This window comes from Schistosoma mansoni, chromosome W, assembly GCF_000237925.1.
Source record: "Schistosoma mansoni strain Puerto Rico chromosome W, complete genome".
Lineage (NCBI taxonomy): Eukaryota > Metazoa > Platyhelminthes > Trematoda > Strigeidida > Schistosomatidae > Schistosoma > Schistosoma mansoni.
The window spans coordinates 33032770-33036414 of NC_031502.1; the positions used below are offsets into that span (position 1 = coordinate 33032770).

General features: G+C 33.0%; 1 protein-coding gene across 1 annotated transcript in view; it reads right to left on the reverse strand.

Annotated features, from left to right (window-relative positions):
* Window positions 1-3645, reverse strand: part of Smp_132070.1 (putative nachr subunit) — a gene marked incomplete at its 5' end in the record, with an annotated part of 91808 nt that overhangs the window by 8129 nt on the left and 80034 nt on the right. The window contains one exon of the mRNA XM_018789427.1: window positions 830-1002. Coding sequence (XP_018654872.1) covers window positions 830-1002 — 173 coding nt within the window. The remainder of the gene's footprint in view (window positions 1-829; window positions 1003-3645) is intronic.

Genomic DNA, 3645 nt, shown 5'->3' on the forward strand with positions numbered 1-3645 from the left:
TTCGAATCTCGCGAAGCGAGATCGTAGATGAGCACTGCTGAGGAGTCCCACAATAGGAAGAAACGGCCGTCCAGTGTTTCCAGATACTTGATAGATTAGTGTCTACAGATGTTAACAGTGGAAAGCACTCAAATTAGTATATTGAGACGTGAATGGAGTTTGCTTTAAGAGTGCATTTGTATCAACTTTAATTATGTCTTTGAAGTAAATGACCCAAAGTCTACTAGTTTAAAGGCTAATGATCTTCTTAGACACTTCATTTTACGTGATACCTAGTTTTGATGAAAACAATAAACTTATAAACTTGTACCATGAATATATAAAGTCTTTCTAAGAAACCACCATATAACTGACTGTATCACACCAGCAGTTTTAAAAACACCTTCATCTTGATAATTTTTTTAACAAATTAACCAAAAGATTCTTCCCTTAGAAAATTTTAGCCTAAATTGTTGTTTGCATTCAATCTTTTGCTATGAGAAATTGTTTAAACTGAGACTACTCAGGAGCGTAGAGTCATGTGAAATAAGTCACCATTTGTGATTTGAAAAATAAAAGATGTGATCTTATCATCAGTGATCTACTTTTAATCATTATTTATTCAGTTTATCTTGTTCAAATTAGTTAAGCTTGTTTGTTTGAACAAGTAACAGTAAATGTGTGATCTGCGATTGGACAAAACATTGATCCAACAGTTTCAAAAATAAAACTAAGTAAGCATTAATCAACTTTGTGACAAAAGCTCAATTTTCGATCTTAAAAGTAGTTCAAAGTTTTAATAATGAACATTTTTAAGATACGAGTCATTACAATCATTTAACGAACTTACCTCTCTCATATTGAGGTGAAAAATAATCAGGCTTATTGGGCTTGTTGACGTCGTCCAGCATCGTTAATCTTCTATCTTTTTCCACTTTCAAGGCTTCATCAAGCGTATTTTCAAGAGCAGCCATAAGAGCTAGATTATGACCACCTGTATGCTCATAGACTCCACGCAAAGTTCTACATGAATACAAATCAATTATTTTGTGCAATATTTCACATTTTATTACAATGACAAAGATCATAAGGTATTTGGAAATATTTGATTATCAATTTGAAAACCAGAATATTAACCTAAAATGATAACCTATAAATTGACTGCATAATAACTAAATGTTAATAACTTGTTTCTTTGACTTTTCTCACATTGCTCACTACACAATTAAATGTTTATTTATCATCTATGTATTAACAACATTTCAAAGTTGTTGAGTGCTTTTTTGAACAAGAAAATTAAGTTTACGATAGAAAATGTACATTTGAAACTTCAATAGTTATTTAGACTGCTCTGAACTATTAACATCAATATATAACTAAAACAGAGATTTGAGCTGATTTTCGGGATTATCATAAACTTTCCAGAAACTCGTTTTCATTAGTCTTTGATTAGTCTTATAGAATTTCAGGACGTTAGGTAAATTACTGAATAAAAGGGCTAACGCTTCTAGCTTGGGTGGTTTCAGACCTTTTAAATATATTCTTCCAGAAGCCGTCCACTAATTATCTACTGTAGCTAGACCCATTTTCACAGAAATTTCTGTAAGGACGTAGAACGAGTATAAGCGAGATGATGTAGTGTGTTATATGATTGTTTGAAATTATCCATGTCTTTGAATACTCCTGTGTACTTATCACACGATAAATAGCTGTTTTAAGAGATAAAAATTCTAAAATTATAAAACGTTTTTGTTTTTACTTAAACCACTAAAGAGCAGAAATTCAGTTGTTTTGCCATGTTCTAAGATGGTTAAATTTGTTGACAGGTAATACAGACGGATGCAAATACCGTGATGTTTGTGTGACAGTTGTAAGTTTGTTAGAAGCTGGAATTCTGATTCATTTTCTGCAAGACTTAGATGTTTATCTCCTGTGATATCTGACGGACAGTATTTTTCTTTTGCGCGCGCCACATTAACTTTCCATTTCATAAATGAGTTTAAACACATAGTAAAGGGGATCACAATTCTTTAGAATAACAAAAGTGATTAGCGATTGTGGCAAAAAAGATGAAATTTCTAGGCATACAAAGCCAGTGAATCCTATAACTAGTTTTTTAGTAGGTCGACCTAACCAAAACAAATTCGGGGCCATGTTGCATAAAATATAGTTGTTTCAATTTTTGTAACTAAGATCCCATCCATCCTGTTCCCAGAAATCTGTTTTTGGAAAAATCGTGAAAATGTTCCACTGGATCACCTCATAAGACAGTAACATATTACACTAACTGTATATTACTACCAAAAATGTGATTCCACTCGTCTATGATCTATTATAGTGTTTAAGAGGAGAGTAAAAGAACAGCATAGTTAGGCGTTTTTTCATGATTTTCACAACTCATGAGAAATTCTAGTGAGTTTTGTCAGCTGTTTAAAGAAATACAGAGGATTTTCTCCAACAACAACATACTTTTATTTCTGGACAGTTAAAATCACTATCGAAAAGTCTATTTTATTTTCTAGATCCAAGGATATTTATCCTGAATACTGGTCATTGTTAAATATGTTCAGCAACACGCAGAATAAAGGGAACATTATTTTTATGTTTGGGACGGGTATATACCCATGCAAATACAAAAAAGGACTTCTGGACGTTCGTCGGCACTTCTAGGAACGATAAAATGCGTCTCAAATGTCACAATATACTATTTTAAAAATGAATAAATCTGAAAGTTAACAATTTTCTAATATGTGTTCAAATACAAAAGATGTGACATGGACTTGATAGTACAATAAAGAGTGATCAGTGATTGAAACAAACAAGCAAGGTGAAAAGAATAAGTATGGCAAAAACCATGCAATTAGAACACAAAGAGCAAAATGACTGAAAATAAATATCATATTTTGGTCATTTATAGGAAATGAGGAGCAATAACTGTGATGTTTAAATAAATCAATGACTTCTTCGTATTGATGACTGTTGTAATTTTGAATTCCAAATACAATACATTCGTTCGGGCTCATCTAATACTTCTTGATTACATTGCGTTATTCCGGGGATTACTAGTTTATACTACAATTCAAATACTTCTAATTATCATATTGGCGTCGCGATTGAGCCTGTAATGGAACGGTTGGATATAAATTCAGGTTTTAATGCTTTTGAGGAGTACATGGAGAGGTTCGAAATCTGGGCTATGACCAAAGAAGACGATGAGGATTTTAATATTGTGGCCCATTTCCTTACATTCATCGGGAAAGAAGCATACAGCCTTATAAAGACTTTGGCACTTCCAGACAAACCGATTTCACTCCCCTATGCAACTCTCAAGGAATTACTATTAAATCATGTGAAGTGCACCAGTTTTGAATGTCGTGAGAGAGCGAAATTTCATAAGATGATTCGTCAGGATAACCAGAAGGTTAAAGACTTCATCCTTGAATTGCAAAGACAAGCTGCCAAATGCAATTTTGGTGATCAACTTCATGTACAGTTGAGAGATCGGTTAATTGCAGGAATTACCATACCAGGTCTGGAAAAGGAGCTGTTAAGAATGCCGAACTGTTCTTTTCAAGATGCTAGAACTGCATGTATTAACTACGAAGCAGTGAATGAACTTGATATTCAATCGATGAAAATTTCTAATACTTTGCTTAGTCGTCATGA